Source organism: Ahaetulla prasina, chromosome 9 (genome assembly GCF_028640845.1).
Source record: "Ahaetulla prasina isolate Xishuangbanna chromosome 9, ASM2864084v1, whole genome shotgun sequence".
Classification (NCBI taxonomy): domain Eukaryota; kingdom Metazoa; phylum Chordata; class Lepidosauria; order Squamata; family Colubridae; genus Ahaetulla; species Ahaetulla prasina.
The window spans coordinates 23747188-23767669 of record NC_080547.1 but is presented as its reverse complement, the minus strand read 5'-3'; the positions used below and the strand labels follow the sequence as shown (position 1 = coordinate 23767669).

At 42.0% G+C, this 20482-nt stretch overlaps 1 protein-coding gene across 2 annotated transcripts in view; it reads right to left on the bottom strand.

Moving 5' to 3' along the window:
* NUDCD3 (NudC domain containing 3) overlaps positions 1 to 20482 on the bottom strand; it is a 65609-nt gene that overhangs the window by 6814 nt on the left and 38313 nt on the right. Inside the window, exons 4-6 of one of the 2 annotated variants that reach the window (XM_058194137.1) lie at positions 17863 to 18006; positions 12229 to 12341; positions 990 to 1059 (exon numbers count right to left, since the gene is read on the bottom strand). In XM_058194137.1, the coding sequence (XP_058050120.1) occupies positions 990 to 1059; positions 12229 to 12341; positions 17863 to 18006 (327 nt within the window). The remainder of the gene's footprint in view (positions 1 to 989; positions 1060 to 12228; positions 12342 to 17862; positions 18007 to 20482) is intronic. The other variant, XM_058194138.1, reaches the window with a different exon arrangement.

The following is a 20482-nucleotide window of genomic DNA, read 5'->3' as shown; positions in this document are numbered from 1 at the left end:
TCCATTCAAGAAATGCTATCTAATTAATCAAATATGAGTTCTCACAATACCTTTCACCTAAGTATTCATCTGATTTATACACTATCAAACTTCATGTCTGCAAGTCATTTCTGGTGCCTAGAATGAGAACAATTTACCATAAAACAGCCTTGGCTCTACTCTTCCATATTCAAAAAAACTTACAGGAGCAATAGCAATGGCACTTAGACTTATGTACTACTTCATCGTAGAGCTGCTGATCCAGTTCTACAGAGGAATTATTGAGTCTGTCATTTGCACCTCTATAATTGTTTGGTTCGGTTCTGCAACCCAACAAGAAAGACACAGATGTCAGAGGATAATTAGAACTGCAGAAAAAATAATTGCTACCAACCTGCCTTCCATTGAGGACCTGTATACTGCATGAATCAAGAAGAGGGCCGTGAAAATATTTGAAGATCCCTCGCATCCAGGACATAAACTGTTTCAACTCCTACCCTCAAAACGACGCTATAGAGCACTGCACACCAGAGCAACTAGACACAAGAACAGTTTTTTCCCGAAGGCCATCACTCTGCTAAACAAATAATTCCTTCAACACTGTCAAACTACTTACTAAATCTGCACTACTATTAATCTTCTCATCGTTCCCATTACCAATCTCCTTCCACTTATGGCTTCCACTTATGACTGTAACTTTGTTGCTGGCAATCCTTATGATTTATATTGATATATTGACCATCAATTGTGTTGTAAATGTTGTACCTTGATGAACGTATCTTTTCTTTTATGTACACTGAGAGCATATGCACCAAGACAAATTCCTTGTGTGTCCAACCACACTTGGCCAATAAAAAATTCTATTCTATTCTATTCTATTCTATTCTATTCTATTCTATTCTATTCTATTCTATTCTATTCTATTCTATTCTAGTGCTTTACAGCCCTCTCTAAGCAGTTTATAGAGTCAGCCTATTGCCCCCAACAATCTGGGTCCTCATTTTACTCACCTCAGAAGGATGGAAGGTTGAGTCACCCTTGAGCAGGTCAGGATTGAACTCCTGGTAATGATCAGTTATCCTGCAATACAACATTCTAACCACAGTGGCACCACAGCACATGCAGTAGTTCCAGAGTTATTATTAAAGCACACAATAACTGATAATGATGCGGTGGCTAGAAAAGCCAGTTGAATGTAGTGATTAAGCCATTGGTGAAATCTAAATTTCCTTCCTACCGGTTCCGTGAGTGTGGCTTGGTGGATGTGGTCTGATGGGGGTGGGGTCATGTGACCGGGTGGGCGTGGCTATGTAACCATGTGACTGGGTGGGCGTGGCTATGTAACCATGTGACTGGGGGATCAAAAGACAGAAACTCACTAACAATGTCCTGCTGGAGCAGGGTTGGACTAGATGACCTCCAGGTCCCTTCCACTCATGGATTATCCTCTGAAGCTGTGTCTAGTGCCAGGTTTATAGTCCGTCCTTCCTCTCCTTTTTCCCTCCCTCCCTCCCTCTTTCTTTCTTTCTTTCTTTCTTTCTCTATTTCTCCCTCTCTCTCTCTCTCTTCCAAAAATGGATTCCCCCCTCCCGTTTTTTGCCTACACCCCCGTTTTTGGCCTAGCAGGCTTCAGGGAAGTCTGCTGGGAGCAAAAACGAACCCCCCCCTCAAAAAAAGGTTCCAATGATCACATGCCACAGTTGTGATCATTGGAGCCTTTTTTTTTTTTTACCTTTTAAAAGCATGTTTTTACTATCAGCTCGGGTGAATAGATAATAAAAAAATGCTTTTAAAAGTTTTAAAAAAGGCTCTGACGATCGTGCAGCTCAACTGTGATCACCAGAGCCTTTTTTTAATCTTTTAAAACCATTTTTTACAACCTATTCCTACCATTCGGGTGGAAAAAGCGAGCAAGCCGGAAAGAAGTGGCAAGCGGGTGACCGGGCAGGCATGAGGGGGAGGCAGGGATTTTTGCTACCAGTTCTCCGAACCACCTGCTGCCATCGCTACCGGATCGGCCAATCCGGTCCGAACTGGGAGCATTTCACCCCTGGATTAAGGCACCAGGCTAAAAACCAGGAGATCCCAAGTTCTAGAAGGAGGCAATGAAAAACTTTTTGAAAACCTCTGACAAGCAAACTGTAGGAACTGGCCCAGGCAGTCTCTGAGAATCGAACATGATTGAATGGAAGGAAGAAAAAAAACTGTCAAGAGCAGAAATTGGCAATGCCACACTATGAAAAAAATCAGGCTGGTATTGTTACCATTCCAATCAAATTATACGCCATCCCATCTGCAGCACAAATGGCACAAGCCTGATTTTTGCAAACTCTTCCATTTTCATCTCGCACCTTTAGATCTGGCTAACTGCTTCTCCTCTCAGTTTTAAGCATTTAAGAAGGTATTCTTCAAACATCTGAAGGAGCAGGTCCTTCAGATGTGTAGGTTGCTTGGTTTATATTTATTTATTTAGCCTTCCTATACATCAGGACACTCTGGCTAACTCACAATATTCAATACATGAGCAAAACAGTTAAAAACATAAGACAAAATGAGACAGCCTACACAAACAGGTGACTCTCAAGCACATTAACCCCAGGCCTGAAATCAGATCCAGGAGAATGAGTGCCATCCATATCTCCGGAGGAGGAGGAGACAAGGAAGGTATGCTTCCTTGGTCCAAAAACGTAACAATGTTTAATAGAAGGGACTTGGACTTGATCTCAACTACCTAGCTAATATTCAATTTGGACTTCTAATTAGAAATGGATGAAAATTTATAAAATAATTGATTTATTTTGCGCTTCCCAAACAAAATAGAACCAACCATTTTTTAATCAACAAACTTCTTTGAATTTTGCAGTGTTAGGCTCAATATTTGCATAAGGCACAGAAAAGCCACATGAGAGTATAAATAGAATTTTTTCTACGGCCCTGACAAAACAAACTCAAAGATCTACTCTAAAACTAAATGGAACATATTTAGGATATAATACATGCATAACTGACATCAAAAGTACATAAATTGTTTCTTTAAGTATTAATAATTTTTCAATTTCTACTTCTAATACTACGTTAAAATATAAGCGCTACCCTAATAAAGATCTCTGTCTTAATAGAGATTCCTGTGCTATAGTCTGTACAGGAATACAGTTCTGATCAAATGCTAAGTTTCTATTTCTTTTTTGCCTCCCCTCTCCCAGTCCCTCCATTTGGTTGTATATTTTCTTTAAACATGTTTTTAAAAAGACATTCCAGAGAACTTTGACATCTTTGATCATTTTAATAGTGCTATTACTCTAATGTGAGCATTGGGTTGTTTTCTCCTCTATAGTGCATGTCATTATTTGCTATTACAAGCAGTCCAACACACACACACACACACACACAGAGAGAGAGAGAGAGAGAGAGAGAAAACACTCTTGTAAACCAAACTACAGATTACAGGGGAGGACTGAACTGGAGCCTGCAAAATCCCACAGGTAGACCTTGACTTACAAGCACAACTGAACTCCAAAATTTCTGTTCTTAAGTGAGACATATATTGAGTTAAGTGCCCTATTTTACAACCTTTCTTGCCATAGTTGTTAAGTTAGTAACACAGTTGTTAAGTGAATTTGGCTTCCCCATTGACCTTGCTTGTCAGAAGATTACAAAAGGTGATTACATGACCAGTGGTGAAATCTAAATTTCTTTCCTACCGGTTCTGTGGGCGAGGCTCAGTGGGCCTGGCTATGTAACCATATGACTGGGGGATCAAAAGACAGAAACTCACTAACAATGTCCTGCTAGAGCAGGGTTGGACTAGATGACCTCGTTTATCCTCTCAAGCTGCGTCTAGTGCCAGGTTTGTAGTCCTTCCTTCCTCTCCTTTTTCCCTCTATTCCTCCCCCTTCTTTCTTTCTTTCTTTCTTTCTTTTTCTTTCTTTCTTTCTTTCTTTCTTTTTTAAAAACGGACCTCCCTACCTCCCCACCCGTTTTTTGCCTACACGCCCCCGTTTTTGGCCTAGCAGGCTTCAGGGAAGACCCCTCACCCACACACCCCCTAAAAAAAAGGTTCCAATGATTGCACAGCACAGCTGTGATCGTGGGAGCCTTTTTTTTTACCTTTTAAAAGCATTTCTTTACTACCAGCTCGGGTGAATAGATAGAAAAAAATGCTTTTAAAAGTTTTTTAAAAAGGCTCTGACGATTGTACGGCTCAGCTGTGATCATCAGAGCCTTTTTTAATTTTTTAAAAGCATTTTTTTAACAACCTATTCTTACCATTTGGGCGGGAAAAACGAGTGAGCTGGAAAGAAGCAGCAAGCGGGTGACCGGGCGATTGGGTGGGCATGGGTAGGGGGGCCAGGGATTTTTGCTACCAGTTCTCTGAACAACCCGCTGCCATCGCTACTGGATCAGCCGATCCGGTCCGAACCAGGAGCATTGATCCCAGGACACGGCAACCGTCATAAATATGTGTCAGTTGCCAAGGGCCTGAATTTTGAGCACGTGATCATGGGGGTGCTGCAACAGTCATAAGTGTGAAAAATGGTCCTAAGTAACTTTCCAATATGCTGTTGTAACTTTGAACGGTCACTAAACGAACTGTTGTAAGTCGAGGATTACTTGTACACAATGCCAAGACAGCCAGACCAACATCAACCAAAAGGCTCTGTAGACATTTTCTCAAATGTGTGTTTCTGATTTCCTCATTTCATAGGATATTATAAATCCTTCCCTGCACATAACATTTTTGTTCACAAATCCTGCCCATAAGCATCCTGCCAAATCAACTCCTTTGAAGCAGACATATAGTAAGCATGAGACAAGTTCCTAAAGATGACAGTAATGTGACACAGTGTTTATGAATTTCCAAGGCAACTACTTGGAAAGATTCCAGCCTTATATTTTCCACTAAAAATCAATTATTCATTCAGTCCATTGTGACTATGAATATTCTCACCACTTTTGCCTTTGGAGTTTCTCTCCAAAAACATAAACATGTTAGAATTGTCCACCAAAAAGCAACAACAGAGTGTTTGTCGAAAAAAAGCCAAGCAGCTTGCTACTGTGAATTAGTAAACGCAGAAACAAAAACGGTTCAGCCCAGCACCCAGAACGGGTTCTAAAAACAGCTCCTGTGAATCTATTTTAGTCCCGTTCTCCGACACACTAACTAGGGTAATGGAGAAGGGTCACACAGAGAAATATTACAGATGAGGCCAGGAGTTTGGTGCATGTGAACCAGAGACAGAAGTAATACCACTCTTCCAAGTGGCTGACTTTGAAGAACAGTATTAAAGAATTCAAAAGTATAATATCCTCCTGAGATATGCTTGATTTGTATTAATACTTACTTCCACATAAGAATTTTTGCCATATCAGAAAGCAGCACCAGGACTACTTTGCAATGGGGGAAAAAGAAATTAATTTTATTAATTTATATCCCACCTTTGTTGTTTTTGCAAATAACTCAAGGCAGCAAACATATCCAACACAATTTCTTCTTCCTATTCCCCCTCTTCCCAACAACAGCCCTATGAGATGAGTTGGGCTAAGAGAGAGAGAGAGAGTGACTTAAAGCCACCCAGCTGGCTTTCATGACTAAGGTGGGACTCATGGTCTCTTGCTTTCTAGCCTAGTGCCTTAACCACTAGACTAAACTGGCTTTTTAAAGTAGCTATGGCAATTAAGTTTTAGGAATTGCCTGATCATACATTTCTGAACTTCAGAAGTCTTGGAAGTCACCCGCAACCCAAAAACATCCCACTATTTTGTCTATGGAGATTCTCAGTCATCCAGGTTCTCCCAAAGGTGCATTTTCTAGAGGCAACTGGACTTTCTGCTTTTTTCATTGAAGATGTTTTGCTCCTCATCCAAGAAGCTTCTTCAGCTCTGACTGGAAGGGGGGGGAAATGGAAGGATTTATACTCCTTGCAGACAGCTGGCCATTTGTATTCTTTTAGCGAGTCATTAAGGCCAGCTGGAGGTTTATCTGTGTCATCAGAGTCACCTGAATGGTGCAAAGAGTGTAGAGCCTTCTTGGAATGGTTGAAAGGACTGAGTTGTAGACTGGAGATAGATGATGTCGTATTCTTCCATCTCTGTTGAGAGAGAGAGCTGTTCAATTTTGATATAGATGGCCTCTTTGACCCCTTTCAAACCAGCGGTCCTCTCTATCCAAAATGTGGACTTTGCTGTCTTCAAAAGAGCGGCCTTTGTCTTTTAAATGCGATGCCCACCCCAGTTCCGCAAAGGGGAAAAACATTGCAATACGTCATGATACGTCATATGACGTGATCGAGTTTGACACCCCTGAGTTACAGGATCACACTCATGATCTCTAGTATCTTGTGTGAAATATGCCACTTCAAATCTCACCTTAAAACCCAGGAGAGGGAGATGGGAGAATAAAATTATAGAATTGTTTCCAGCCTGGATAAAGGAATCCATCAGATGGAAGAAAAAAGGTAGATTGACAAGGAGACCATGTGTCACTGAACTGGTTTCATTTGATTTTTGCTTTAAAAGTATGTTTTTAAAATATTCTTGAAGTGCTACTAAAATAGTGAGCTTCAGCCAAAAAGTAAACATCAGATTCACAATAATAAGCACATTCTTAAAAAACACAAGTTGGTTGACCTTATAGAACTTATAGAACCTTATAGAAAATAAAAAATATGGAAATGTGTACATATGACTGAGAAGCAAAATTAATGATCGATAAGTGATCTTCCAAGGGATGCAGTGGCTCAGTGGCTAAGACACTGAACTTGTCGATCGAAAGGTCAGCAGCTCAGCAGTTCAAATCCCTAGTGCCGCGTAACGGGGTGAGCTCCCGTGACTTGTCCCAGCTTTTGCCAACCTAGCAGTTCGAAAGCCCGTAAAAAATGCAAGTAGAAAAATAGGGACCACCTTTGGTGGGAAGGTAACAGCGTTCCGTGCGCCTTTGGCATTTAGTCATGCCGGCCACATGACCACGGAGACATCTTCGGACAGCACTGGCTCTTTGGCTTTTAAACGGAGATGAGCACTGCCCCCTAGAGTCGGGAACGACTAGCACATATGTGCGAGGGGAACCTATACCTTTACGTTAAGTGATCTTCCAAAGGAAACAGGAACCCTCTAAGATTAAAGGAAGGTAAGACAAAGGCAATAGATAGTTAAGATCAGTTTTCAGTTTTCCTGAACTTGATGTTCCTGAACTTTGAAATTGGCTGGAAATTAGTAATAGCTCCCTGAAGAACTATGGGTAGTCCTTGATTTACAACAGTTTGTTTAGTGATTGTTCAAAGTTACAAGGGCACTGAAAAAAGTAACTTATGACTGTTTTTCACACATATGACCTTTGTAGCATCCTCTGTGATCAAAATTCAGATGTTTGGAACCGATTCATAGTTATGACCATTGCTGTGTGCCAAAGTCATGTGATCCCCTTTTGCAACCTTTTGACAAGCAAAGTCAACGGGGAAGCCAGATTTACTTAACAACCAGGTTGCTAACTTATCAACTGCAATGATTCATTTAACAACTGTGAAAAGAAAGTTCATAAAATGGGGCAAAGTGCCCTTAACAAACTTCTCAATTAGCAATAGAAATTTTGGGCTCAGTTGGTGGTGGTAGTTGAGGACTACCTGTATTACAAACTTTAATCCCTTCATTAAACAACACAAAGAAATGTTTAGGATGTCCACAAGAATGCCGACATTTAATATAATATAACAACAAAGTTGGAAGGAACCTTGGAGGCCTTCTAGTCCAACCCCCTGCCTAGGCAGGAAACCCTACACCATCTCAGACAGATGGTTATCCAACATTTTCTTAAAAATTTCCAGTGTTGGAGCATTTTGACCACTGCTTTATGTCATCACATTTAAATATCTTTTTTGAGATTTCTTTTACACAGAGTAGCCTCCTAAAAATGTTAGAAGTGTCCCCATATATGCCAAGATTTTACTGATTTTCACCCCTAAAGTGATCCAGTAATGAGGAGTTCACAGTAGAAGCCAAGTCTGAGCAAGTTACTTACTTCCAGGAAGCTTCATTTAAATGCATGGCAGGCACATATTCACTGGCAGAGTATAACGCTACCAGCACATCACAAGAACGCTTGAGCAGTCACTAATAATGTATAGGTAACGTCAGTGGAAGATATCTTGATAATGCATTGCTAAATATAATTGATGAAATCCTTCCCCAGGGTAAAAGGATCCCCTCATCCTTCTACAATGCTTTGCTAAAACCTATTCATTTCACTGAAACAAACTGCTAAATGCCTGTATCTGAAAATAAGTTTAAAGGATAAGATTTCAATCAACTCACTTTGCATTATAGCGAGCCTTGCAAAAGTAATTGGTCAGGAATATTATTTTTCTTTTCTGACATAAACTAGCACCTGTAATCTAGTCCATACTACCCGAGACCATTCTGACGGCGGAGCAAATTTGATCTAGAAACACACAAGTATAGTTACATCAAATTTGTAATGACTTATGTTTAGGTCGCCATAGTGTTTTTATCACATAGAAGACCTTCATTTCAGCAGGATAAAATTCAAGCACCAGAGTTAGGTAAGGCTTTGCCTAATTCTCACACCCACAGCCAAAACTAGAACTAACAACAGCGAATTAAAACTGCTGCAGAACCTGCCTTCAGCATCAACGATTGCTGATTAAATCTAAATTTATTAATACAGTACAGCACGAAAGCTTTCACCTCCAGCAAAATTTGCAGCAGTGAGCTGTATGTATAAGAAATAACATAGCATGCCAGAATTCCAAGAATGTATTTTTGTAACATGCTGAAGCTAAATTTGATCAGCTAGTTTGTTGGTTCATCTTTAGTAATCCAACTGAGGACACAGCCCCACGCAGAGAAGATTGAGGCTGCATATCATTGTCTGCAGGGACATGGTGGCTCAGGGGCTAAGACGCTGAGCTTTTCGATCGAAAGGTCGGCAGTTCAGCAGTTTGAATCCCTAGTGCTGCCGTGTAACGGGGTGAGCTCCCGTTACTTGTCCAAGCTTCTGCCAACCTAGCAGTTCGAAAGCATGTAAAAAATGCAAGTAGAAAAATAGGGACCAACTTTAGTGGGAAGGTAACAGCGTTCCGTGCGCCTTTGGCGTTGAGTCATGCCGGCCACATGACCATGGAGACGTCTTCAGACAGCGCTGGCTCTTCGGCTTTGAAATGGAGATGAGCACTGCCCCCTAGAGTCGGGAACGACTAGCACATATGTGCAAGGGGAACCTTTACCTTTACCTTTATCCTTGTTTGCAAAATAATAATAAAAACTGTTGATAAGAAATACAAAGAAGTCTGGATAGTAGACACTGCAATACTTGGAGACAGCAGAAGAGCTGTCTCCAAGTATAAAATTAGCATTACTTGTCCCCAAATCTGGTCAAAAATGTGATCACAAAGCTACGATTAAACTAGGCCAGCCTTCCACAAACCACCCTGCCTTAACCATTTTTGATTCTAATTTAATTCTGGTGTCATGTAAGGTCTGGCTCAACATATCATGCAATCCAAATCTAAAGGAAGGTGTGATGAGCCCAAATGCAAAGTAGAATCAACTTTTCTCTTAACCATTCTATCACTTACGCAAATAACTCCAAAAACAACTTTCATAATGCCACCAATTTTTCTGCTAACTTCTTCCAATCCGCCTGCCTGACAGAATCTTATCCATGAACTCAACGCTCCAAATCACCTCTCTCAATCTGTACTCAAATTAAGGGTATGAAACTGAACCGAATAGTTATTTTAACCTTAGTTTAGTTGTGTTTCTTTCTCCTAATTGTTCCCTGTACATAATTTTTTTCTAAAGCAAATGATAGACATGCCCATTTTATTAGGGATAGCATGTCTTCTTTGTATTACTCAACAAAGCATATTCACCCACTGCCCTTGCCTTAAGGTAGGGGTGTCAAACTCGATTTCATTGAGGGCCACATCAGGGTTGTGTTTGACCTCGGGGTGGGGGGTAGGGGGCAAGGTAGCTGTAGTCAGGATGGGCATGGACAGCTTGACATCACTCATCTCGGGAGTGCCTGTGGAGGCCTGAGCGCTCTGCCAGCAAAAACAGACTCCTGAGCTCCATTTGCCACACACAGCCCTCCCAAGTTCCTTTTTCACTGGCAGAGGCACCGTGGGCCAGTCCTGTTTTCAGGGCAGCCCCACGGGCCAGATCTTAGCACCCCGTGGGTCAGATCCGGGCCCCAGGCCTTGAATTTGACACCTCTGCCTTAAGGCCTTACTGTCTGGACACTACAGCTACTTTTTAATGCTTTAGCACCTCAATATTTTTGGGAAGGGTGAAGGTTGAAGTGAGCGTTAACAACAAAGCAAAATTGATGGGAACATATCACATCTCTGGGCAGAGCCAGATTTTTTTTCTGTTTGGGAACATAACTATTTTGAGGTTCAGAATACCATTTTAATGTGTTTTCCATTTTAAATGCTTTTAAAGAAGTTCGAAGGACAAAAATAAGTGGAGACTGAGGGTTGAAATCTACACCTGAGTGCTCCAGCTGCCCAGCTCTGATATGACTGTTTACCTGTTCACCTGTGACTTATTCCAGGGGTCCCCAACCTTTTAGACCTCAGGGATCGCCAAGTTCCTAATTTTAAATCCCGCGGACCACTAATACGAATCCAGCGCGCCACTTACACAATGTAAGCTGCCCTGAGTCTTCGGAGAAGGGCGGGATATAAATGTAAAAAAAAAAAAAAACCTAGCCGAATCACCTGGACTCCCAGTGATGGGATAGGGTCCTTCAGGCACTCTCCCTCCTCTCTCTTTTTCTCTCCCTCTTTCTGTCCCCACTCTCTCCTCCTCTCTTCTTCTCTCTGTCTCTCCCATTCTTTCTCTCTCATTCTCTTTCTCTCTCATGCACTCTTTCTCTCTCATTCTCTTTCTCTCTCTTTCTCTCCCCCCTCTCTCCCACTCATTCTTTCTCACTCTCATCTCTCTTTCTCTCTCCCTATCTCTATCTCTCTCCCACTTTCTCTCTCATTCTCTCTCTCTCCCACTCATTCTCTCTTTCGCATCTCTCTTTCTCTCTCCCCCTTTCTCCTTCTCTCCCACTCTCTCTCTCATTCTGATTCTCTTTCATTTTTTTAATTTTTTTTTTAATTTTTATTTGAATTTATATCCCGCCCTTCTCCGAAGACTCAGGGCAGCTTACACAGTGTTAAGCAATATTATATACAAAGTCAACTTTTATTGCCCCCAACAATCTGGGTCCTCATTTTACCTACCTTATAAAGGATGGAAGGCTGAGTCAACCTAGGGCCTGGTGGGACTTGAACTTGCAATAATTGCAAGCAGCTGTGTTAATAACAGACAGACTTAGTCTGCTGAGCCACCAGAGGCCCTTTCTGTCTCTCTCTCATTCCCTCTCTGATTCTCTCTTTCTGTCTCTCATTCTGATTCTCTCTCATTCTCTCCCTCTCCCTCTCTGATTCTTCCTCTCTCTCTCATTCTCTTTCTCATTCTCTCTCTTTCATTCTCTCTCTTTTTCTCTATTTCATTTTGAACAGCATCAGCATTCTGCCTCGGTATATTTGCACCAGCGGTGGAGTAAAGTAGCCCTCGTCTCCTGTCGCTTGGGACTCGGAGCGGTAAACGGTGTCTGGTCAGGAGAGCAGCCGAATTTTGCTTTCCATTGTGGACGTCAGATCGCCCCCCCGCCCCCCGGAAGCTCTCATCTCCTGAGGAGCCTGGCTGAAGTTTCCCGCACCACTTCAGTGAGCGCTCCTCGAGAGACGAGAGCTTGCAGGAGGCTGATCTGGCATCCGCAATAGAGAGCAAAATCCGGCTGATCCCCGGACCAGTTGCCATTTACCACTCCAAGTCCCAAGCGGCAGGAGGCGGAATGCTGATGCTGCACAAGTGCAAGTAGTGCTTCGCTCCCACAGCTTTCAGCCATTGCAATCGCTGCTTCAGCTCGCTTGTGCCACAGCTTCTCCACTGGGTGCACCGGCAAAAATACGAAGATTTCTCCACAGACCACCAAAATTTTCTCGCGGACCCCCAGTTGATGGTCCGCGAACCAACTGGTCGTTCCAACTGGACTACCAACTGGACTACCAGTTGGTGACTGCTGACTTAGACCATTGGGTTGGGCTTAGGATACAGCAACCCCCTATGCTTCTAATAAACTACAGATAGTCCTCAACTTACAACAGTTCACTTAGTGACCGTTCAAAGTTACAACGGCACTGAAAAAAGGGACTTATGGCCATTTTTCATACTTACCACAGTTGCAAGATCCCCATGACCAGGTGATTTATATTCAGATACTTGGCAACTGACTCACATTTATGTCTATTGCAATGTCCCTGGGTCATCTGATCCCCTTTTACGACCTTCTGACAAGCAAAGACAATGGGAAAATCAGATCCATTTAACAACTGTATTACTAATTTAACAACGTCAGTGATTCACTTAACAAATGTGGCAAGAAAAGTCATAAAATTGGTCAAGCTCAACAAATTTCTCACTTAGCAACATAAATTTTGGGCTCAGTTGTGGTCATAAGTTGAGAACTACCTGTATATCCAAGCAGAGGCATTTTTGCACTTGGAAAGAGTTAATTTTTCAAACCTCCACCTCTGTCAGACATCTAAAGATTATCCCTTATTTTATGACTCCACCAAGGATTCCAGAGTGAATACAGGGTCCTCCCCAGCTCCCATTTTCTATTCAGACATTGACAGAAGAGTAAGGATGAGGGACAGAGAAGCCTGAGGCCATTTAAAGAGCTACAGGACCCTAGAGAAAAGAAAGGGAAGGAGAAACAGACCAGTAATAAAAAAAAATTGACATAAGAAGCAGAAGTTAAAAGTCTGTATCAGTCTTTTAATGTAAAAGGAAGAACATGATCTGAAACCTCAAGATGAAGCACTTCTGTTAAAGGATAACATTTCAGGTCTGGTTAGTGTCTTGATGACAGAGTGCATGGAAAGCCTTATAGCAAAGAATATCAAACATTAAAAGCAAAACTGTGGCGTTATATATGCAGTTACACGTGATGTTTTTGCAGCAAAAATTAGCAATGTCTTCACTATGCTCTTCAAAAGGAATGTATGTCCATCCTATTATGTTTTTAGAAGGGTTACCCAACTGAGAGGTGTCCCAGCTGAGAAGCAGCCCAGAGTCCCAAACAAGAGGTGGTGTTCTGTCCCCCTCGCTTCAGTCTGAGCGATGACTTAATTAGCCGGCACTATCAGCTCTGGCAGCAAACTAGCGAGCGTCTGCCAAGTGTGTCTGTTATCTCTCTTGATGAGTCAACCAGGAACAAACACTACTTCAGCTCTAGTTAAGCAGTTGATTTGCTTGCTACGAAGAGGTATAGCAGCCCTTGCTACTTTTATATCCTGTGGGGTGTGACTCCATGACTCAGCACTTCCTAGGTCTGCCCCACCCCTGCTTCTGTTGTTCCCGCCTCTCCTGCCTATGAAACCTAGGGTCCAGCCAGGCCTGATTGCCATCAGCCGGGTCTGAAAGCATGTCCTGGGGGTGGAAGAGTCAGGGGACGGAGGCCTCGTTATCTCCTCCACCTGGCCTCCCTCTGGCTCCTGGAGCTGAGCCAGGGAAGCCGGTGCTCCCGAGGTAAGTCCTGGTGGCCCTTCCCCCTCACTTTCCAAGTCACTTTCTGGCAGGGGGCCCGGCTTGGGGGACGCAGACACAACAGGTGGCCAGGCGACCTACCAGAGAGAAGTAGAGACAGCCAAGCTGAGAGACAGAGAGGCAGCCCAGTGAACCAGCTTGACACCTGAGCGGAGCCAGTACAGTGCAAATGGAGGCCACTGGGCAGCAGTGAAACACAGTTAGGTGGCAGCAGACCAGCGGCTGTGAGTAGCATGGCAGACCTTGAGCAGCCACAGTGCAGAGCTACATGACAGAGGAGTGAAGTGCTTTGAGCAGGGACTAAGAGCAGTGTGGTGGGTTAGCAGTAGCTGAGAACAGCACAGAGGACCAACTGAGAAGTGGCACCCACAGCAGTGGCTGAGAGCAGTGTGACAGACCAGCAGCAGCTGAGAGCAGCGCGGTGGACCAGCCAAACAGACTGCCCACATTAGCATATCATACCTGAAAAGCCCAGCAGTGGCCAGGCAACAGAAGGGTAAGAAAGCAGAGAAAAAAAGGATAAATACAAAACACTTGTGGACAAGGAGTAAAAGGATAGTCAGGGAGTAGGGGGTTAAGAGCAAAGCATCTCCTAGAAAATAGACTGAGACTTCCGACAATAGAAGTGCATATTACTTCATAAGAGCCAAAAACTCTAATTTTAAAAAAAATGAGAAAATGAGAAATCCCAACCTAAACAAGAGGACTACACCAAAATAAAACACAATAGGGAGCAGACAGCTTTTTAAAAAAATGATGACCCCATATATGTACATAAAGAAGAAAACCGATACACCCAAATAGAACACAATAGGGAGCAAACAACTTCCCTAAAAAAAGAAGCTTACATATATACCTAAAGAGCAAGACCAATGGAAACATGTCACACTTAGAAGAAAACAACCAAAAGCAAAGTCCCTACTACCTACCATAGCCCACTCCAATGAAGCCCCTCTGGAACTGAACAATCATTTTCATAGCCTCCCCCTGGAAGAAAATATACAGATACTCACATTCATCGAAAGTTTCTAAAAAAGAAGCACAACCAAGCATTCCTGAGACAAGAAGAAAAGTATTCCGGACTTTCCTAGCAGAAAAAAGGCGAATAATGGTGGTAGGAGGCTCAATTCTTAGGGGAACAGAAACTATAGCCTGCAGACCAGGCAGTCAATCTAAGGAATTATATAATCTCTCTGGAGCAAAAATCAAAGATGTAACTAATACCTTACTAAAATAAACAACCCCATGGATTACTACCCCTTTCTTCTCCTACATGTGGGGACCAATGACACAACAATGAATCTGGAAACAATAACAAGAGATTACAAACAGCTAGGGAAGAAAGTTAAAGAATTAGGAGCACAAGTGTTCTCAGTTATACTTCCAACGAAAGGCTAACATCCAATGAGGGAGCAAAGGATTTTAGAAACGAACCACTGGCTTAAAATTTAAAAACTGGTGTCGACAATAGAACTTCAGCTTCCCAGAACAAAGGAAGAATAAACAAAGACTTGCAACAAAAGTCAAAGATAATAATAAAAAAGTTTATTTCAACATATAAATAACACGAAAAAAGTAAAGGAAACAAGTCGGTCCACTAAAGAGAAAAGACAGCAAGGAAGTTGAAGGCAGCAGAGAGAAAGCAGAGCTGCTTAACTCGTTCTTTGCATCAGTCTCCACACAAAAAGAAACTATTGCCCAACCTACCAATAACATAACTGTAAAAGAAAGACTAAAAATTAAAATTAAAATAAGCAAGAAAATGGTAAGAGAACATCTGTCTGACCTTGATGAATATAAATCACTGGGACCTGATGGATTATATCCCAGAGTTCTGAAAGGGCTGGTAGATCTTATATCAGAACCAATGTATCATATCTTTAAAAAATCTTGGAGCACTGAGGAAATATCAGAGGATTGGAAAAGAGCTGATGTGATTCCCATCTTCAAAAAAGGAGAAAAAAAAAACAGATCCAGGAAATTACAGACCAATCAGTCTAAAATGAATACCTGGGAAGATACTGGAAAAATAATTAAAAAATTGATCTGTGAACATCTAGAAACAAATGAAGTTATAACTAGTAACCAGCACGGGTTTGTTAAAAACAGATCATGCCAAACTAATCTTATTTCATTCTTTTACGAAATGACTAAATTAGTAGACCAGCGACTTGCTGTGGACATACTATACTTAGACTTCAGCAAGGCATTTGACAAAGCAGACCACAACCTACTTCTTGGTAAACTAGAAAAATGTGTGATGGATTTGTAACTGGCTGACAAACTGTACTCAACGAGTAGTCCTTAATGGTATCACATCCAAATGGAGGGAAGTAAGCACTGGTGTACCACAAGGTTGTGTCTTAGGGCCAGTACTCTTCCATATTTTCATAAATGACCTAGATGAGGGAATAGAAGGAGAACTCATCAAATGTGCCGATGACATTAAACTGGCAGGAATAGCCAACATTCCAGAAGACAAGCTCAGGATCCAAAAAGATCTTGACAGACTTGAACAATGGGCCCTATCCAGCAAAATGAAATTTAATATGGAGAAAAGCAAAGTTTTACACCTGGGCAGAAAAAAACCAAAGGTACAAGTACAGATTAGGCAAAATCTGGCTTCAAAACAGTAACCGTGAGAGGGATATATTCCTTTTTACTTACTCTTTTCATGATCCAAACTATGTTTATACTTTTACTTGTTATCTTATATATGATTGACAAAAAAAGGGAATCAGCAGTGTGCAGCCGCCACCAGAAAAGCTAGTACAATCCTTGGTTGTATAAACAGAGGTATAGAATCAAAATCACGTGAAGTATTAGTACCATTTTATAAAGCCTTGGTAAGACCACATCTGGAATATTGTATCCAGTTTTGATCACCACATTACAAAAAAAAAAAAATGTTGAGACTTTGAAAAAGTGCAAAGAAGAGCAACTAAGATGATCCAAGGCCTGGAGGCAAAAACATATGAAGAACAGTTGCAGGATTTGGGCTTGGCTAGTCTAGAGAAAAGAAGGACTGGGGGGGGACATAATAGCAGTATTCCAGTATTTGAGAGGCTGCCACAAAGAAGAGTGGATCAAATTATTTTCCAAAGCACCAGAGGGCAGGACAAGAAACAATGGATGGAAACTAATCAAGGAGAGAAGCAACCTGGAATTGAGGAGGAACTTCCTAACAGTGAGGACAATTAACCAGTGGAACAGCTTACCTTCAGACATTATGGGTGCTTCACAGTGGTGGGTTGCTCCCGGTTTGCCCCAGTTTGGGCGGCAGCGGGAGGCTCCGCCCACCCGCCCAATGTCATCAAAAATGCTCTGCGCGTGTGCAGAAGCACTGCGTGCTCACAAAGCATGCACGCGCACTCACATGCTACCAATAGCAAAACGGTAGCGCCGGGATTTGAAACCCACTACTGGTGCTTCATCACTGGAAGTTTTTAAGAACAGACTGGACAGTCACTTGTCTGAAATGGTACAGGATCTCCTGCTTGAGCAGGGGGCTGGACTAGAAGACCTCCAAGGTCCCTTCCAGCTCTATTCTGATTTTGATATTAACCTAAAAGCAGTTAAGTTTTTTAAAAAATATATAATATAGGTAATCCCTGATTTATGACCATTCATTTGGCAATTGTTCAAAGATGACACTGCTGAAAAAGGTCCTCAAACTTATGACTCTTGCATTATCGCTATGGTCATATGATCATATGTGGTGACGCAGTAGTTAGAATGAAGTATTGCAGGCTAACTGTGACTACAGCCAGCAGTTCTATCCTGACAAACTCAAGGTTGACTCAGCCTTCCATCCTTCTGAGATGGGTAAAATGAGGACCCAGATTGTTGGAGGCAATATGCTGACTCTTTAAATCACTCAGAGAATGCTATTAAGCACTATGAAACGGTATATAAGTCTAAGACTAGTATTACTGTTATCACAATTTGGGCTCTTGGCAACCGATTAGTATTTATAACCAGTTGCAGTGATCTGTAGTAACATGATTGCCCATTCAGAAGAATGAGTCCACACCTACAACCCATGGCATTCGCTTAATGGATTTGTTTAATAACCATTGTAAAATAGTCGTAAAATCAGGTCTGACTCAAATTATGACTGCAATGGCTTATGATGGAAATTCCAATCCCAACTGCGGTCCTAAATTGAGGAATACCTACAGGGTATGTACATGTTCAGACACAAGAGTGCATATACATGTGCACATACAAACTGGAAGGAAATGATGAGGTAGTCCTTACTAGAATACATTTCCCAGGTTCTAAACTCCAGACAGAGTTCTCTGTGTTGATCTTGTGGGTAAGGGCACCTTCCACAAGCACTCGGTGTCCGCTTCCCTCCACCACTGACACATGGATTGAACTACTGTTGATGTCCACTGAAACCTGAAAGAAGCACAGAAAAACGAATTAGCAAGGTGATTCATCCCTTAATAGTCCTTTCAGGGTTACAGCAGAAGATTAGAATACAAACGCAATGCAGGACAAAGGAAACATCACACTTTCAAATTTCTAATTTATGGAGTGCTAGCTTTTATTACCTTGCCAAGTCCCAGGTTCTACAAGATATAAAAGGATTATTAATAAATGAGGAATGGGTCAGGTTGGGTGAGACTGACTTGTGGGTTTTTAAGCAGAAGATGGAAAGGACTACATATGTCCAGTGCAGGACCCTTTTAAAGTAGCCATGTGCAAAGCAAGGTTGACATGGAAAATGAAAACAAGTAGGTAGAATAGCTGTTCTTTCATCGAACACAGTCCAGGATTCCAAGGGGAAAAGGTGGAAGGCTAATCCTTTTACTGCGAGCTGCTCCCTCCATGGGGAAGTCAGGCTCTTCATACAAATCATCAACAGCAATTATAGGACATATGCAGTCAGATATATGGTATGGTGCCTCACTGTTCCAGGAGGAAGACGTAGGAGTAACTCAACAAGGAATTAACGTTACTGAACCATTTTCTCAGAACTGGTCCTCATCTTGTAAACAAACAAGCATCTGAAAGCAGACATTTAGCCATTGAATCACCCATGTTTTTTTTTTCCTTATTGTCTTTGAGGTTCTCGTTGTTAAGTGCTCCTGGCATAATTTATTATTTAAATGTTATTTTATAATGTAATTGTACACATTTACCCTGAAGTAAGTGCTATTAAGTCCAATGGGATTCAGATAATGGAACCCTCCAGCTTGTGCTGAACTGCCGACTCCCATCTTCCTTTTATACTAGGGGTGTCAAACTCGATTTCATTGAGGGATGCATCAGGGTGTTTTACCTGGGGGGGGGCATGGTCATAATGGGTGTGGCCAGCTCAACATCCCTCATCAAGGCTCCGTTTTCACTGGCGGAGGGCTGCAGGAGGCTGTTGCAGCCGAAATCAGAGCCCGGGCAGGCTGCACACAGCCTCCCCGAGCTCCGTTTTCACTGGCAGAGGCACCACGGGTTGGTCCTTTGCTTTTTCCAGGGTGGGCCCACGGGCCAGATCTAAGCACCTTGCAGGCCTGATCCAGCCCGCAGGCCTTGAGTTTGACACACCTGTTTTATACTGATTGAACTGAGGAATCTTAATTCATCTATCCCTGGAAGTCATGGGTTTCCCACTTCTGGCATATAGGCCTGCTCGAATTTAGTAGTGAATACAAATGTATTTTGTATGGTCATTGCTCTCTAGAAAGACAGTTGGTTTAATAAATGGCATATGGACACAACAAACAAGTGTGCTCAGCATTTCATTTGCTTAGGGAGCAAGTGACATTGGCCAAACTTAGGTTCAGTTGTAAGGTTTACAACCTTGTCATTTTACAAAGATGTAGAACGCACACAGACCTACAACCATAAATACTATATTAGCAAGAAACCTTTTGTTTTTCTGGTCTAAAATACAAAGAGTTCAGATGGATTGTGTTTTCTGTAGGAATATAATGCACAAACACAGTTGATTAACCCATATCAACATGTTCCAGGTACAAGTCCCTTGCCAGAGGTATTAATTCTATACTAATGTTTGTAGTTCTAATGCTGGGCAGATAATAGTTATCAATCCACACAGTATTATTCCATTAAGTCTAGAGTAGTAACCTTTCATTGCCCATCTCCTTCAATGCTCAGCAACAGATCTTTAAAAACAAAGATTCCTTCCCCCTTCATTGTCGTGAGATGGCTACTATAAAGGATGGAAGCAAGCAGAAATAATGTATGGACTGCTAATTATATATGAATAATTCAACATACTCCAGAAACGGAGGACGTAGAAGAAAGAGGAAGAGGGATTTCACAGCATTTTTTTCTAGCTCACTATTTTATCGCTGAGCAGGTGAAGGAGAACGAGTTGTAGTGAACTAGGAAGATGCACCTCTTAGAATAAGCCACATTTAAATGTGGCCAATGTTAAATCAATTTAGTTTCGGTATTGTACATCAGCCAAACAAAAACTATTCTTTGCCGGTTTTGTTTTCTGATGACAAGGATTAGTCTTCCTTGGCAAAACTGCACTGCACTTCGGCCGAAAGAGTAAAATAAGAAAATAAGATTAAGTGACTACAATATTTGTCCAACTGTGGATTGCAAGGGTTGTAGGCGCTATCACTGCTTCTTTGCACTGTTCATTAAAAAGGTTGAGTTCAAAAAACAAAGTCCAACCCACCCATCCCCAAGATACTGTACTACGCAAGGAGAAACAAACTGCCACTGCTTCCAAATTACAGATTTGTTGTTGTTCAGTCATGTCCAACTCTTCACGCCCCTTGGATCACACCATGCCAGACTTCACTCCCCTGTTCTCCACTGTCTCCCAGAGTTTGCCCAGATAAAACCCCATGGGTAGTATGAAAAGGCTAAAATTATAGATAGTCCTCACTTAATGTCC